The 17,536-nt window shown below is 44.7% G+C and overlaps 1 protein-coding gene across 1 annotated transcript; it reads left to right on the top strand.

Moving 5' to 3' along the window:
* The first annotated feature begins 12,883 nt into the window (after nt 1–12,883).
* Nucleotides 12,884–16,243, top strand: LOC147464220 (uncharacterized). Its single transcript, XM_086513714.1, has 5 exons — nt 12,884–14,047; nt 14,157–14,213; nt 14,377–14,424; nt 14,489–14,550; nt 14,645–16,243. The coding sequence occupies exons 1-5, from the start codon at nt 13,920–13,922 to the stop codon at nt 15,922–15,924; spliced, it is 1,575 nt and encodes a 524-aa protein (XP_086369840.1). The 5' UTR covers nt 12,884–13,919; the 3' UTR covers nt 15,925–16,243.
* Nucleotides 16,244–17,536: the final 1,293 nt, after the last annotated feature.

Here is a 17,536-nt window from a genome sequence, read left to right as displayed (position 1 = left end):
AATGAAGGGAGTGGGAAAGTAAATTCGTCATTCATGCCTAAAATGGACCCTATGCTTCTTGAGAGTGTACATGTGAATGTTCCATCCACTGCATCTCCTGATCCTTTACGACTATCTCCCTCTGAGGTTTTACTACCCGATGGTAGGAGTCTTGCCGAAGTACAAGATCGAACACTATATGCAAGCAACAAGGGAGAGGGAAATTGAGAACCTACGAAGGCTAGAACAAAGTCGAGCCCTGAAAGCAAAGGCTCCTATGACAACAATCATGCCAGCCGAGCAACCGAGTGCTCCCAAGGTAGCAGTCACGGAGGGGCAAGCTATGGGGAGCAATAATGCTTCCACTTCAAGGGAAACCTCCAGCACGCCAGGCCTAGATGGGATATTCCTAAACGAAAATTGGGAGTATGACCTACAAGCAGAAGCTTTAACTGATCGGTACACAGGACACACCTATCATGTGGGTTGGTTAGATGTTCTATAATCCACATCGGGTGCTACTAGCATAGATGAGCAATAATAGAAAGTCTGTGATGTCCTCCATAGGATTGTCGAGTTAGAAAGACAGAACACAGGGATCAACATGCCTTCAACAGGCCTAATGATATTCTTGGATATGGGAAAGGCCAACCAACCAACCCTGTCACAAATGGAGACTCCCTCAGTGAGCCCCATTGATCCTCCATATGTTGTTTCACCAGGAGCCTCAGTACAATCTGAGCCCACAAGTGGCAGCTTTACCTTTCCAGATCTAGCTCATCTTTCTCTTAATGACACTACGGCTACCATGCATATCCTAGTGGTGAGCATGACAAGAAGTACACCATGGAGTTCATTTGTTAATAGTGCGCCGATGCCTAGAAGCACAGTGCCCCCAATTATACCTACATGTATGTATCAATCATGTGCACCTGTCGTACTTCAGCCTCATGTAGCTCCTACACCTCCGATTATTCCAAGAGCTTACAATCCACAATGGAATTATCCAAGCTCTTATACAAGTGGAGCCATACCATTTAATAATAACATGCCATATCAAGCACCCCCTATGCCTAGGGCCACGCCTGTAAACTTTGGACCACCGTCTGGTACACCACCATACGAAATTTGGGACCCAAGAGCCGCGCGTATGCCAAGGCCAAGGCCAACTCCCATCTCACATGTGGTTCCAGGAGCACATACACCCATTATACCTGCTCAAATAGGAGATTTGGCAGCATTTTCTCAAACTATCGGTCGCTCTATTGCGGAAAACATGCGTAGTGCACCTGATAGAGAGCCTAGGAGCAAGGCAGTTCAAGTAGCTAAGCTCACACAGAAATTCAATGGAGACGGAGATGCTAGAAAGCATATGGAATTCTTTGAACATGTGTGCGATTCCTTGGAAGAGCACAATGAGCTACATAAGTGTAAGGCTTTGAGTTTGACCCTAAGCGGAAAGGCTGGAGATTGGTATAGAACCTTAAGAGTAGAAGAATAAAACGATCTACTCTACTCTTAGGAGACTGTTCTTAAAAGAATACATACGAGAGGGAGTACTTTGGGTTGTAGCCTCTCAGCTCCAGAAAGCCCAACGAGAAGAAGGTGAATCCGTGAGAGACTTCATTAGTCGCCTAAAGAATTTGAATTCTCGATGCAATCCAAACGAGCGATTCAACAACAACCAATTTCTCGATAGATTCATTAGGGGACTACGACATGAAAGTATCTATAATGGCCTAGTCATTAGAGGTATCACTACTTGGGAAGCAGTCACCATGAATGCAATCCAATTGGAGGATAATTTAATGATTGCAGGAGAAAGAGTGTCTGCCGAGCTGAAGTCTAGTAGCTCGCAAGCATCAGGGCATGAGCCAATGAAGATAAAGCCAATCGTGAAAGAGCAAATGATATCTGAGATGACTTTGATAGATCTCACCAAGGCCATCCAAGAAAGCCTTAGGGGTAATCGTGCTCCACAAAACACTCATATGTATCCAAGAAGGGAGCAACAATGGTGCTCAATTTGCTTGGGCCCACATACTACGAGTGAATGCCCTACTTTCAGAGTAAAGTTTAACGGGACTTGTAACGCGTGTGGTAGGTATGGCCATCAAGTGAAGGATTGCCTAATGCTTAAACGCATCATGGAAAATAGACCGCCTATAGCTTGGGCAGACTCACCTCGAGTTCCTGCATTGATGCCTACCCCACCCATGGAGCAACAGTTGCCATTACAACACATGGTCCCTGGAACCCAAAATGTGGTCCAAACCACACCGTTGCCACCTCCAGTGCTAGGACCGCAACCCCCTCATCCAAGAGTTACACCTATGAACCAAATAGGTTGCGAGTCATCTAATACTTATGTAGATTGCGAAGAGGACATAGACTCTAGTATCACCTATGGAGTCGACATGCTTGAGGAGTGTCCCATGTACTATATGGAAGACCATTGGGGACAAATCAAATCGGTATATCAAGCTACTGCGCTAGCAGCAAGAGACCAAAACATTAATAGTTTTGCCAGGAGACCACCTCTTCAGTGCTACGAATGTGGTGGACCACATCGAGTAGCTGAGTGCCCCATTAGAATGCAAAAGAATGCTGCACTAATGCAAACAAGTCAAGGGAGTGCATTGGCAATGCCAATACTCACTTGTAATCGTTGTGGCATAGATCATTTGATCGCACAGTGTCCTAACAATCCAAACGCACCGAAAATCACACCATTGAACATAATAGAGATTGTTGATGGGACACCACCAACTATAAACATAGCACCAGTGAATGCACTCACACGGTCAATGCTCCAAAAGCAAAATTACATCCTCGAAGAGAGAGATGCTGCATCCATTGGCCGAGCGAGAAAGAAGAAAACACGAAGAAGGAAATCCCTTAATGCTTCTAGCTTAAAACCTAGTTCAAAGACTAACATAGGGACAGGAGAGGATCCCGTGTATATGAATGACCCTGAGGATGACTCAGATTCGATAGAGACCACGGAGACCAAAACTATTACTACAAAGGAAAAAGCCAGTGAGGAGGATCACGAGAGGGGATTACGACGAACACCAAAAGAGTATTCAAAGTTAAACTACCTAGTTGCGAACCCCCAAGATAAGCCACAAGAGACGAAAAATGAGGATTGCAAGAGAAAGATTGGAACCTATCCAAACCCAACGGTGGAAATTGAACGAGTCCAACAACTGAGGGGTTTGGTGGAAGAAACTCAACGAACATTAGAACCTGAACCCAAACATATCCAGATGTCGGACACAGTGTTTCCCACACAAGTTCAACCTCACAAGAACTACAGGCCGTTAGCTATACCCAGTATCATTCGGGAAGAGAGTGAGGGTAGGACATCTGAAAGTGGACACACACCTTTCCTACTAGAGAGAATGTTTGGTGAGGGAATGCCCGACCCCCTTGAGGAAGTGGAGATTCCATCTTCACCATTCTCTTGTCAGGGTCCTACGTCCCACAAGATGCCATTAAATGTTGCCAAATTGTTGGATTTCATGTCTTCAGAAGTTAGAACCACCATCATGTCCAAACTATATAAAGACCCCGAGCTAGTCTCAGCTCTTCGAGCCTTCCTCAATCGAGAATTACAGGCCGGATTACCACAGTTTGCACATATGAACAAACCTGACTCGGTAATGAATGATGAGGAACATTTAGCACCACCATCTGGCCTAGCGGGACATGAATCTGTAATTGAAGTATCCCGTTAACAAGTTGGGGCAATACTTTGAAGGTGATGAATCTAATGCTACTCTGCCAATCACTACTAAAGGATTAACTGTAAAGGGAGTCCTTGACAGTGGTGCGGGAGTCAGCATGGTGACAAAGAGTTGTTGGGAGTCTATGGGGCGACCTCACCTTGAAGCCACAAGCGTAGTGGTAAAAATGGCTAATGGATCTATTGTTACGCCTATTGGAATGCTTAAGGATCTCAGGATCAAGGTCTTGGGACACAAGGTAAGGTAGACTTTCATTGTTATGGATTTTTCCAAGCATCCTATGTCATTTGAGATGATCTTAGGGCGTCCATTCATGAGGGAAGCGAAAATGGTGCATGACTGGTCCAAAAACCACGTCTACTTACAGTTCCAAGACTCTGTCATTCGAGTTGATCTTTTAAGTGGTCGAACGCATCCTCTAGGAAATAAATTCATCATTGATAATCGATCAGACACAACAATTCACTCAGCTCCATTACAGTAGTGTTACACGTGTAACGAAGACACGGATATTGGGGAGAAATCTCCTTATATGGATATCCTACCCGGAATGGATGAGTCAGACAATGTCGATTGGGTACACCTAGCGGCAACTATAGATACATGGGGAGCTAGAGGAACAACCTGGGTAACACCAAATGGGGAAGAGATACCACACGTTGCACCAGTAAACATGTTAGGTGTAGCGCATGTAACATCCGATGATAAGAAAGAGGCACACCTACCTGAGAGTGAAACCGATGATTCCTCAAAGGCTTCAGGCCAATACACATCAAAAACGGAATCTCAGGGAGAAATGGATTCAAAACCTGAGGAAACATCGAGTGAGCCAAGTATAGAAACTGAACACTCAAGGTCTAGTACGACCATCTATGGTAATTTATATGAGAGTGAAGAAGATACAAGCGAAGACCTATCAAGCGAGTCGAGTTCAAACATTTACCAAAATCAAAACCTTAACAAGAAACAAAGGTCATATAAGAGATGACGGTATCAAGCAAATGTGAGAGCTAGGATAAACAAGGAAAGATCTACTGCGGAATGGCTTAGCTATCTAGGGGCATGTGATGCTCATCGAAAGCTAGTAGACAATTGGGGTGAACATCTCCAGAGTGTCATGTGGTGCAGCCAACAACCCATTGAACTCGCTCAATTGGAGGTTACAGAGCCAAAATTGAGTCGAACTATAAGAAGACGTCAAAACCGAGAGTTAGCACAATAACAAAAGGAGGCATAACTAAAAGAAAGGTCTCCGTCAGGACAAGAGCCAGCTGACTTACATACGGCTCCTGAACATTTTAAATCTTATACCACGGAGGAGCGAAAGGTTGTGTATGCCAAGGCCCAACGAATACCTACCAATGGAAGCAGTGGAGTTTATGATGGTCCAGCGGTAGTTAAAGAGATAGAATTAGCAGAACCAGGTGAGGAGTCTAAACCAGTCTTTATTGCTCAAGACCTTACCGAAACTGAAGAGGCTATACTTAAGGAGCTCCTCAAGGAATACAAGGATATCTTTGCTTGGACATATCATGACATGAAGGGCGTTCCACCTTCTGTGGTGCAACATACAATTCCCATGATCAACACTACTAAACCTGTCCAGCAACGACCCTATCCAATGAATCCTAAGTACGCTAAAATTGTACAAGAGGAGATTGAAAAACTTATCCAATGTGGATTCATATACCCTATTGAGCACTCAGAATGGGTTTCTCCAATAGTCATTGTGCCAAAAAAGAATGGGAAACTAAGAGTGTGCGTGGACCTCAAGAAAGTTAATGCAGCCACTAGGAGAGATCATTATCCCTTGCCATATTCATAACATGTGCTTGAAAGAGTTGCGGGCAAGGACCAAGCTAAAACTGCTTTTATCAGAGAGTTTGGAGTGTTTGCATTTCGTGTTATGGCCTTTGGCTTAACAAATGCCCCTGCTACATTCCAACGATTAATAAACACTGCGTTTAAAGAATTTCTAAGGGAGTTTTGTGAAGGTTTCCTAGACGACCTTTGTGTTTATTTTTCTTGGGAGAAGCATTTGTTATATCTACGAAAAATATTTGAAAGGTTTATGGGCTTATCGTACTGCGTATAAAGTTGCTATTAATTGCACACCGTTTAAGATGGTGTATGGCCAAGAAGCAGTTATGCCATGGGAGTTTGTCATTCCTAGTCTTCGAGTAGCTTCTCAAGAAGGTTGGGATGGTAACCCCTTAGTGGAGCGATTATATATTCTCGAAAGGCTAGATGAAGAAAGGCAATTAGCTGTGCAAAATGCTCTAGTGGAGAAGGATAGGAGAAAGAAGTGGTCTGATAGCCATTTAAAGGATAAAGACATCAAGGTTGGTGATAAAGTTCTTATGTACGGGGTAAGTAATGAAAAGAAGAAATTGAAATACGCTGGTAAGGGACCATATCAAGTGTGTGAAATTACCCCGCAAGGTACCATTTGTGTGGAGACTCTAGATGGAGTTGAAACCATTGGATTCCTTAATGGGAGTAAATTCAAAAGATATTATGATCCTCTAAGCCAGGAAGAGTTGCAAGCCATCCATCAAAAGAAGGCTGCCAAGGAACAAGCAGAGCTTAAAAAAATCCAAGCAAGGGTTGAGGCTCGAGAACGACAACAACGTCTTAGACGCCAACGAGAGGCTAATTTGGGAATCACGCAAGCATTTTTCGAGGACACAGATGACGACTCATTAGAATCTGAGCCACCCCTACGATACCCAATTGAGCTAAATAGCCCCTATGGGAAAGTACTATACAATACCTTATTAGATACGGGAGCTAAACACAATTTGTTATCCTATGGATTTTGGTGTCAATTAGACAAACCGACCCTATCCTCGAGTACGATGCAAGTCAAGGGCATTAATAAAAAGAAAACTGCTATTCTTGGAGTCCTTCAGACCCCTATTGTCTATGACAATGGAAGCATAGTGCAGAGGTTTCTAGCTATAGTCATGCCCGTGGGAGCTATGGAAGGCAACGTAAACCTGGGACGCACGTGGATGTTGGCAACCAAATGCACTATTGATTGGGATACTGGTAGTGTCACGACGCGACCACCGACTCTTACCCCTATCATTCAAGCAAAGTCACCTACGTTGCAAACTCTAGCAAAGTTGAAGGATAGCCAACATTCACAAGCCAAGGTGGTTAACTCGTCTTTGCCAGCTACCCATGAACCTAGCACTTCAACACTTGTAGTTGCAGCAAGCACTAATATTGCAAGTACTCAACCTGCACGACCTAAGAGTACATATCAATGGGTCCCCAAGGCCTTACTTCCAACTACCTCAACCCTCCCATCCATTCCAAGAAAAAATTTCCTAGGAAAACCAAGAGCGCGCCCTAGGAGAGTCAAGACCAAATCGCGATGGATTCCAAAACAACTATTAGAAGCCCAAGGCTACTATGATGGAAATGAGCAAATTTGGGTACCTAAACGTAAAATGTGTCCTTCCCTATCGACAACAAACCCATATGAGTCAAACAGTGTAACGCTAAAGCCAATGGCAGACCGTGGGAAGGGAAAGATCACAGAATGCTACACACCTAGTCCAGAGCTAGTTTGGGCTCCAAGGCAAAACCAATTTATTCCACCTAGCTCAGGAAGGGGGGAGTTCCATGAAGCTTCTAGCTCCTCATGTAATATATCCATAGAGGTAGAACATTCTACACAGCCTCCATCTATAGTAATGGACCTCCATGAAGCTACAAAAAAATCCACACCTCCCAGTGTTCAAGAATCACCTGATGAACCACTTCAAGTTCGATCCTGGGAGAGTACCTTACCACCCTTGCAACTTGACGAGGCACCTAGGGTAATAGAAAACTACTGGCAAAAATCCTCACCTATTACCAACTGGAACAATTGGTTTCAAAGGGTGACGACATCATTTCAAATGGTATGATCTACCCAAGGAAGGGGGGAGTGTTAGGGAATGTATATATAAAGCCTTATACTCACAAAAACAAGATAAAAAAGTAAAAGAGCAAGAGCCATAACACAAATCATAAAAACAAATTATGCACAAGAACACGACCTTTGTAATATTTGCACTCTAACCATCATCTATTTGCGTGTACAGATATGGCTAGTACGCTAGAGTCATCCACTCCTGCCTTGGGTGAGAGGTACCCTCGTTACTTTTCACAAATATTTCACATGGTCTTTCCAATGCTTGCATGTGAATGGGATTTGATAGGTACGCTAGCATGTGAGAGGAATTTTGAGGAGTTAGAATGGCTGATACGTCTCTTGACCACGTCTGATCCATACTTAGTAGAGAGCGTTTCTCCCATTGCACAAGCCTACCGTTTGACCAAGATGACTATAGGCGTCTAGTGACCTTCTTAGTAAACATGGGCACCTATGATGAAGAAGAAAATTTACACGACTACACGGATGGCACATATGGTTTCATGGATGATGACTTTGTTTATCTCGACGACGAAGATAGGGGTTTAACCTTAGGGTTTCCCCCCAACCTATACAATATCCTATTCCCTTGACTCTCTAGGGGAGTGCCAATAATTAGGTTAGGGTTCCTTATGTTTTTTGTTGTGTTCAATAAGTGTTGGTACCTTTTTCCACTAATGTGCCTCCTGGAGGTATTCCTTTTGTTTCCTAGTGTGTACAAGAGCGTATTGCTATTGGTAGGATTTGGACCTTCATGGAATCTTTATCTCGACTCACTCTTCAAATCAAGCGCGACCATCGACACAAACAGGTGTTTCTTGTCCACTAGCATTGCCCCTTATCTTTTTTGCATCTATAATTGTCAGCTTTAATTGTGATTGGTAGCCTAATATTCACCGCATTTGCTTAGTATCAAACATTTAATTCAATGTAATTTTTTGTCATAATCACTTGTCTAAGTTTAAAAATCAAGCAGTCCGACTAAGCTAGTTTGACCAAGTTAAATGTTAGAAATCTTCTCTTAATACCATGGGGAATGTCTTCCTAGTAATCAATGGTTACTTAGGTTCTTAATCTGATTTAGGCAGCATTGTGTGAAATGTACTAGGGATTTCTAGTGGGCTTGACCCTATTGACCTTTCGCTTAAGTATTATAAAGGGAGTTTACTAGTGTGATGAGCCTAGGGAGGTGTATCAGTGTTATATGACCCCCCAAAGTTACAAAATTAAAATGCTGAAAATGAACAAACAAAAAATCAAAGTGCCACACTGTAAAATCTTAAGCTGGAAGAGAAATCTCAGCTGATTTGGTACTTCACTCACATGTATTGCCTATGGTACTAGAGCCCTAGAGGTTTCCAGTGTGGGCGCTTTTCTTTGAAAAGCAAAAAACCCAAGGCATACAAAATAAGCACACACATCAAAATTGAATCACTGTGAAAAGACTTTGGGGGGTCAAAGAAAAAGTAATCAGTCAGGCGATGATTTCATGAGAAATTCCTCTTATGGTAGCTTAACTACAAGGTCTTCTAGATATAGCCTCTAGTCAGCCCTCGAACATGAATACTTGGCTCTCGCGATTAAACAACTTAATTGACCACAGACAATTAAGAAGCTTACCCATGGTATTAATATTCGATCTCTAGTGCCTTTCGACCGTCAAATTAGCGACCTCAGACTTGTTTAATATTTTACCTTTACATCTGTTTATGCATTTGATTACATTGCAATTTAATGTTCATTGCTGACAAATTGTTTGAAATTATTTTACCAATCAAATTGTCTACCTAAAACTGCATATGCTTTTTAATCACTTATGAGAATGCAATTACTGTGTCAATGTTGTTTGATTTTGCAGTGACTGAAGAAGGCTAAGGACATTCATCTCAAATACTCTTCCACCTCGACGAACGAGCTTCAAATCAATAGCTTCCGAGGACGGAATCTACATCAGGAAGGGGGGCATGTTAACCCTTACGGCTCACGGACACCCCATCACCTACGACGGACATGTATTATGTATTTGGTAGAGTCAAGTACCGGGCTTGTCAGACTAGTAGGAAAAGGGTAAGAGTGATCGCCGATGAGAGGCGCACTCTAACTGGGACATTCAAGGGATTAGTTGGCTAAGCATGGGCGCCCAAGTGTGAATGGGGTGAGCTCATATAAAAGCCAACTAAACCTAAAATTCACTCATTCTCTCATTTGTGCAATAGAAGAGTGCTCTTGCTCCATCTCCATCTCCATCTTCTTCTTCTTCACCTCCTCGTGTGTGTGTGTGTATGTGAGTGAGAGAGAGAGGGAGAGTGTGTGTGCGATCGAGTATTACGAAGGCACGACGGCGGCGAAGCGGTTGAGCACGGCACGACTGCAGCTTCTTCTTCATCGCGACGAGGAATCCTCCACGGCAGGAGCATAGAGCGGTGAGTGACACACCATTGCTCTCTTTTGAGCTTGCTAGATTAGTCTTGTTGTGTGCTTGGAGCCATTTGTGGCTCGCACACGGTGTATCGGCAAGTCTCTTGCTTCGACAGTGCGGCAAGGAGCGCACACCTGCCACCAAATTTTTTCTCTCTCGGGCGTTGCTATGAACGTCACTATATAAGGCTCTGCAGCGTCGTTATAAGCATCGCTATAGATGGCTTTGCAGCGTCGCTATAATCGTCGCTATATAGCGACGATTATAAAGACTGTTATAGCGACGATCCCGTATCGACGCTCTTAGCGACGCTAGAGGTTATAAAAACCCAATGTATTTCCGTCGCTAAAAGCGTCACAAGAGCACACAACCTCTTGTAGTGAAGGTGGAGAAAAATGGGCCCTCGTAGTAGCAAGCGGAAAAGATGCCTTAGTGGTCCTAATAACATGGTAATATTACCATTATATGTTTATACAGTAATACTTAGCATTCCGAGGATTAGTTTTAGGAAGAGGTGAGTTCATGAAGGGTCAACTGAGGTGGGTTATGGTGTAAGGAATGGTCGCTTACCAACCATTCCCATTAATCATTGGCGATCGGTGTGGAGGCCGAGAGCCCTGATTACGGGAATGGTTAATAGGTGGCCATTCCCGACCATCAATGATTGAGCGGAGGGGGGCCAATAGGCATGCTCCAGATGGTAGTGACATTGATGCTGCAGGTCACGCTCAGGCTAAGCATAGATTTCAGATGCTGATTTTTTGCGCAATGATTGCATGCATCCCTTGAAAATTTTGTGTGTTGAGGTGTAGCACGCTACTTGAAATTCTCGTTGTTGACTTGCTAGCATAAGGTGGAAAAAATCTACCTACTGATGTGGCGTGCATTTAGCAATTGCATAGTTGCATTCTGTCGAGGAAACGTTGGTAGATGGAGGGCCAGGATCTACAACCCTCTGATCCTCGACCTTGACGGGAATCGGGCTTTGTGAGGATATATAATTCTTCTTGGCTATTGAGGACGACTTGAGGGTGAGGGATGCCTTGAGACGTTGTAGAGACTCTTGGAGAGTCATGGGTCCCTCAAATGGGGATTTCCAAGACATTCCAAGAGAGGCACCCGATGTTTGTTGAAGACCCGGTGGCGAGTGCACAACGGAGATCCCTAATTTCTATTTGACTGTTGGCATTTTGAAATTTGATTTCCTTCAGAATTGGATAGATTTTTGAGGTTTCTTGAGATTGTTGTACGATATTACGTCTCTTATTTTATTTTGAAAAATTATCAAAATATCCCTCTAATTTGTGAAAATTCCCAAAATACCTAAATTTTTAAATCTTTTTTCCTTTTTGAGAGTTGAGATCTATTTTTAAGTCCTTAGCATGTAATTTTTCACAAGTTACCTTGCAAAAAGAAGGCAATTATGCCTAAAAATAATGAAGCAATTCGTCTCCAAAGCCTACATAACTAACTCAAATTCGCAACTAGTATTGATAGACAATCAGTCTTCTTATGAAAGGCTACAAAATGTTTTATCTTTGGAGAAATTTAATTTCACAACCAAGGGTATTTTGGGAATTTAGAAAAATTTGAAGGGCATTTTGGGAATCTATGACTAAATATTGGGGGTATTTTAAAATTTTGGGGTATTTTGAGAATTTCGACAAATTAAAGGGGTATTTCGGTAATTTTACCCTTTCTCTCTCTCTCTCTCTCTCTCTCTCTCTCTCTCTCTGTGGCATGTCAGTTGGTTGGACTCGTACGTTACTAAAGTAACTTTTGGCAAGTCCCGTAGTTGGCTAAACGAAAAGCCCTCCTGGAGTCCGAGGTTCTATGCTTCCGAAGGTTCTGGTTGGCTGGCTCTGCAAAAACGAGTAGCTGCTGCATACCACAAAGGTTCGAAACATGATGATGGCAGATTGTGCCTAATTTCTAAAGGGGGCTGCGTTCGTTTTCAAGAAATTTATCTTTCGAAGGGGCACTTTTCTGGATCGGTGACATCTCACTGAGAACACACACAATTTACAAACAATCAGAGCTGAGAGCAATCTGAGGATCTGAGGAGCAACAATGAGGGAAAGTGAGCAATCATCCCGTGCACTGAGCGGACAGCAGAGATCTACCACGCCAAGTCTTAAGATCTTCGCTTCGCATATGTGAGAAGCCAACCAATGGTCCGCAAGGGTCAGGAATAGACGTTTGGGATTCACTTTAACCACACTGGTAAGGCCGGACGACCGCCCCCCGCCTCTCTGTCTCTCGAGTCTCTGTCTCTCTCTCTCTCTAGCTAGCCTACTCATACGTGCAAAAGTGCACCACAGGTTCAAACCTGGCTCCGGACAATGAGCAGCCTCAAAAACAAAACAACCCCCCCCCCCCCCCTCTCCTTTCTCATCATCATGGACACGAAAAATTTGCCCCCATTTTTAAAAATTCGGAAAAAATCGACATGCTAATGTTACTGCCTTTTAATTTGTCCGATTCTCAAAGCTTTGGCGCTGTTCCGGGCCATGTGGGAAACTCCAAAAGAGGGAGGGGGGCGGGTCTTCATCATCGATCAGACAAGCAAGTGAACGGCAGTCAGTCAAGAATCATTAAAAACCCGCTCTATAAAAAAAACTCGAAACTGGCAGGGGAAAATGCAGTCCTAGATCAGAGTTGCGCATTCATTACCGGGACTTTAAATGAGAGTGGTCCTGTCAATAGGGGTTGGTAAACACAAATCCCGCCCACGGCCCATCCTCCCTCCCCACATCTTCTCTCTAGACTCATTCTCCCGCCCTGATTCTTGAATCCTCCCTCCTCTCTCCACCCCCTTCCTCCGCCGTTAATCCCTCTGCAAACTGCAGAAGACCGTAATCTCCACATCAAAAACCATAATCTAATAAACACTTTTCTTTAATGAAGCTCGTCTGATGTTTGTACAAAGGTGAAGGGACATAATGATCCGATTTCATTTCCTCTCTCTGAAATCGAAGCAGATTTTTAATTCAAGCGATGTTCTTTTTGAAATTTGAGACAAAAAAAATAGGCGTAGAGAGGTCCACCGCCATGCCCATAATACACGCTCTTTTCACTGCTCAATGATGCCTTCTCTCTCACATGGACTCATATGCCTCTCTTCAATGATGGTGTTGATGCCCATGCCTCCCCTCACACGCACAAAGTCGCCTCTCTCTCTCTCTCTCTCTCTCTCTCTCTCTCCCTTTTTGCTTTTTTGCAGCTTCTCCTTTCTTTATCTCTGTTGTCGAATAAAAACGGCTGGAAGCAAGAAGCATGAGCTTGTCAGCACTTGTAGTTCGCAAGGCACACCAATAGATTAAAAGAAGGGGTCTCTGCAGAGGTGAGTTTGCTGTGGGCGCTAGTATTCTAAAGACGACGAGGGTCGAAACTCCTCATCACATTCCGATAAATTAAATAAATAAATGTTATAGTGAGTTTTATAAGGGAGCCGTATACGCTCATTGAAAATCTCTTACAAGTTGGTAGGGAGTGGTGGATCATGGATATGTGCAGCCTGCAAGGGCAAGGGGGGGGCTTTCTCAGACTCGAACGAACACAACAGCTGGAGCCTGTAGACTCCAGAGGAGTGGCTGTGTTTTGAATACTGTGAGAGAGAGAGAGAGAGAGAGAGAGAGAGAGAGCGTGATTGTGGGCTCTGGGCAGTGGCTACTAGTACATCCACAGCGAGAAAGAAGGGTCCTTTCCTGCAGTCAAGTAACCGTCCACCCCCTCCATCTCAGAACCTCATCATCAGTCTCTTCATTGAAGCCTGCATCTGCATCACGTTTCGGCTATCACTTACGAGTCACGAGTCACTACGTGTTTCTCATCGCGCCAATCTATGCACTCTAAGAGTGATCGCGTCCTGATTGACAACCCGCAAGCGGCAAAGTACACACGCGCACAGGACTACCCTACCCACCAAGGACTAACTTCTGAGGCAGAAGATAGGCAATGCCCATCCCCATGGTAGTCCCCTAGTCGACTGTATTCGACGTGATCCTGTCATTCCCTCTTACACTAGTAGTAGCAGCTCAATCTTTTTGAGGTATTGCGGTGTTGTCTTTCGACTAGCTAGGACGCGTACTGCAGTGCAGGCTTTCCGTTGGACACTAACCATCACAAGATTCAGCAGGTAAAAAAATCCCCCCTTCCTCTTCATTTGCAGCTAGAGATAGATTCTAAGCTCGAATTGAAGTTGCTACTTTCTTAGTCTCATTATCTGCTCATGATGATACCCAACAATAACGACAGTTGATATGCTGCTTAATATGAAGTCTGTGGTGGTGTTTTCACAGGCTGCGCTTGGGCAACCTGAAAACGGATTCGGTCTATCAGCAAGATGCGTCCTACTTGGCTTCCTTGCCCAGCCAACAGCCGCAGAATGCTAGGGGCTGCCTCTGCTTGTAGCGCTGCTCCAGGGCAAGGTGATCTCCCTCTCTTCACTGCTGCCCAGCAACGCTATCACACCGGTAACCCCACAGTTCCTTCTGGATGACCTGAAATCATCCTTTGTTCTGATCGCTCATCGCGTTATCATCAGCGTGCACCATCTAATCCTTTCAGCCTTTGCACTTGCACCAACTGAAGTCAAGGAGTGGCCACTCAACAGCTTTGCGCCATTTGAGCGACTGCAGCAAATGTCAAGTTGCCCAGACCGAGGACTTGCTCCAGATGAAGAGGCGCAGGGTTCGAGCCCCACCGCCACCGCTTCCAGCTCTTCCGCCGTCCCATTTCCTGATTACAATATCAAGGTGCGGGCAGAATGCCAAGCCGCCGACGACCAGGCTGGCCCCGGATGGCTAGACCTCACTCTCGCCCCTGCCGCTGCATCAGCCTCAGCCTCAGCCTCAGCCTCTGCATTGAACACCCTTATGCCCTCAAATCTAGTAGTAGCGGAAGACAACCAGACTTTGCACAAGCCCCCCAACTACAGCTTCTTCCAATCAGCCCCTGAAATTATCGGTCCGGACCATAGTTCTGCTAATTGTGGCTTGCCACCAAACAGAAGGGAAGAGTGGGGAGTCGTCAGCGCAGAGCACCAGGGGCATCCTCATCATGTAAGAGAGGCAGATGCTGCAGCGGGGAATTCCGAGCCCCGTGTCTTTGGCTGTCAATTCTGCACGCGCAAGTTCTACAGCTCGCAGGCGCTAGGGGGCCACCAGAATGCACACAAGAGGGAAAGGTCAGCTGGAAGGAAAGTTCCCAAGCTGCCATCGCCTTTCCTCCCTCCACAACCAAGGTTCCCAGGCGTGCCTTTTCATGGAGGGGGAGGTGCAGGGATTGCAGAAATTGGAGGAGTATCAACCTCTCCTGCTAGCCTTGAGTCTAACAATAACCTCGCCAGATCCCTTGGAATCAAGGCCCATTCTCTTATCCATAAGCCTTCCTCCTTCAGGCTTGACGCTCCCTACAAAGGGCCCTCTCTGCCCCAACCTCACCATGGCTGGTCCCCTCTTATTGGTCAGCAGCCAGGAGTCGGACGATGTGAGCTTGCATCGACCTCGAGTAGCAGGCCTGCCATGCTGGGTGTGGGCAAGTTCGACAGCTCTTTCGGCTTCGGAGGAGGCCGCTTTTCCAGTCCATTTGCTGATGATGAAGGCATGAGTAGTTTTACATGGCAAAGCCCTGCAGCAGTTCATAACAATCATAGCAGCATAAGTACTACTGACATGAGGAACTGGAATAGGATGGGGTCATTTTCTTCTCAGCATCCGTCGGACGCAGCCTTTCCTTCATCTACGCATAGCAACCATATGATGAATGCAATGTCATCTGCGCAGCAGCAGGTGAAGGAAGCTGCGCTGGAGGTGCCGAGCTCTTTAGATTTGTCGCTGCGCCTTTAGCATTCATTGTACACACCACACCGATTGGGGAAAGCGATCAGGCATATTACAAACCCAGCAATATGCTATCCCAATCGCAATCATCGTCACACATCACCTTTGCCTTGTTTATTAGCGCTTTGTAGCGAGCAGACTTAGGCTTCCCTTCTCTTTTTTGTCAAAGGCTCATGACCTCTCTCTGCCTGATTCCATCATCACTCGCGCAACATGGCAATCAGACAACAGAGTTTTATCATATGCCCAATTTTTGCCTCCCTCATGTAACATCCTTATCCTTATATATTATTGCTAATCTAATTTAGTTTTTCTTTTTATCAAATCTTGTGCAGGATTGAGTGAAAAATTCTTGTAAAGCATCTTTAGGGCGCTACACTGTTCACAAGCGCGTCGTTGACGATATTCTCGGGAGCACTCATGTATATTATGTCATATTCTACACTCACTAATTTTGCATTTGGTAATGGGCGTAGTCTCTTCTTTCATCCGCTTAAAGTGATGGAAATTATTTCTTTCCGGCCGATCCTCCTCAGTTTTCTCTAAAAGTCTGTTCACAGGGGGAGCAGGTCGCTTTTGGGCGGGTATATTACCCGCTTTTTCTGCCTTTGTCCGGTCGCCGGTTTGGGACATTTTGCCGGTGAAATGTGACTTTCCCTTCAAAGAATACACGGTATATTACCTGTTTTTTCTGCCTTTGTGTCGGGTCGCCTGTTTGGGTCATTTTGCCGGTGAAAATGTGACTTTCCCTTCAAAAAATACACTAAGAGCTGGGTTGCACCCAGGTTAGTGAGGGAAGCCGGGTCACACCCATCCTGTTTCCGATGCAAAAAATACCAACGAAAAAAGGACCAACTTGAGTGCTTCGGTCTTATTGGCTCACAAATTCCTACAACCACGGAGGAAGTAGTTGGCCCTTGGCCCTCGCTTAATCCCTCCCTTTTGAAAAGTGATAGCAGGGCTAGTATGAGAGTTTTGATTTTTTGCAATGCTTTTTGGAGTTTTTGAAAATAGCGAATGTATTAGCCTTGCCCGCTCCACTCCCCATTGCGACCCCGGCTCTAAAATGCTTGAAAAATCGTAAAATCTTGGAAAGGTGAGGAGCACGATGGTTGTTTGATGCAGTTGTGTACAATCGGGCAAATTAGGAAATTAGGACTGAACTAGTAAAGTTGGGGTGGCTCTAGGTAAAGTCCAATACAAGGCCACCTAGGAAAAGAGACAAATTGCGGACACTTTGTTGTTCGTTGAATGCAAGTCCACTCGGGACAGAAGCGATGTCGCGAGGAGGGCGCAAGATGCTAAACAAAATTTCTCGGGTATTTGAAAAGAGAGAAAAGAAGGCGCAGCCAATGAGAAGCAATCTTACGTAATGTAGAAATACATGGAAAACAACACAAAAACGAAAGAAAACATTTTAAAATATTGAGTTTTGTCCCATTTTCGTAAGGTAACTTTCTGATGTCACAAAGTAAGGCTCACTGCTAGTCGTTGTCAAGTTCATGACACCTGACTACTGATTGATAGCTAGCTCTCTTCCTTCATTAAAAGATATCCACTACCTTTATGAAAGGCTTTCAAACCTCATTCTCCCTCCATTTTACCCATGGCTTCGTCT

Source organism: Adiantum capillus-veneris, chromosome 1, assembly GCF_014529385.1.
Source record: "Adiantum capillus-veneris isolate H3 chromosome 1, ASM1452938v2, whole genome shotgun sequence".
NCBI classification, from domain to species: domain Eukaryota; kingdom Viridiplantae; phylum Streptophyta; class Polypodiopsida; order Polypodiales; family Pteridaceae; genus Adiantum; species Adiantum capillus-veneris.
The sequence above is the reverse complement of the archived record's forward strand: the minus strand, read 5'-3'. Positions and strand labels throughout refer to the sequence as shown.